The following is a 469-nucleotide window of genomic DNA, read 5'->3' as shown; positions in this document are numbered from 1 at the left end:
TCACGCTCAGAACCGGGGATAGACCCGAAGTCACGCTCAGAACCGGGGAAGGACCCGAAGCCGGGGCTGCGGATGGTCCCATAGACACAACGGCCGCAGCCCCCCGTTACGGGCCGTACCGGGGCTGGGGGTCACGGTTCGTTGCCCCCCAGCCGCGTTGTCCCGCTGTGGGTCCCGGTTCTGACACACACACACACACCGACACCCCGCGGTTCCGGTTCCGCCTGCACCGTCCCAGGTTTCGGAGCCGCCCGCGGCGCCCGGAGGTTCCGTGGTTCGGAGGAGGCGGCGCCCGGTTGTTCCGGGCCGGGGATGGGGCGGGGGGTCAGAACGTCCAGCGCTCCCGGTTCTGAGGGTCCCCAACGGCACCGTGGGACGGACGGGACGAGTCGTCGCCGTTCAGGCTCTTCCTGCACACCGGGCACGTGTCGTGCTGCGGGGGAGGGGGGAGAGGGTTGGGGGCGGCGAG

At 71.2% G+C, this 469-nt stretch overlaps 1 protein-coding gene across 1 annotated transcript in view; it reads right to left on the bottom strand.

The window, feature by feature from the left end:
• Positions 1 to 203: 203 nt before the first annotated feature.
• The window catches only part of RNF115 (ring finger protein 115), a 4,234-nt gene continuing 3,968 nt past the window's right edge, over positions 204 to 469 (bottom strand). Inside the window, exon 8 of the mRNA XM_015884299.2 lies at positions 204 to 433. Coding sequence (XP_015739785.1) covers positions 326 to 433 — 108 coding nt within the window. The 3' untranslated portion in view covers positions 204 to 325. The remainder of the gene's footprint in view (positions 434 to 469) is intronic.

The sequence above is a fragment of the Coturnix japonica genome, chromosome 25 (assembly GCF_001577835.2).
Source record: "Coturnix japonica isolate 7356 chromosome 25, Coturnix japonica 2.1, whole genome shotgun sequence".
Lineage (NCBI taxonomy): Eukaryota > Metazoa > Chordata > Aves > Galliformes > Phasianidae > Coturnix > Coturnix japonica.
Note: the sequence above shows the minus strand (reverse complement) of the source record. Positions and strands in the feature narration are given on the sequence as shown.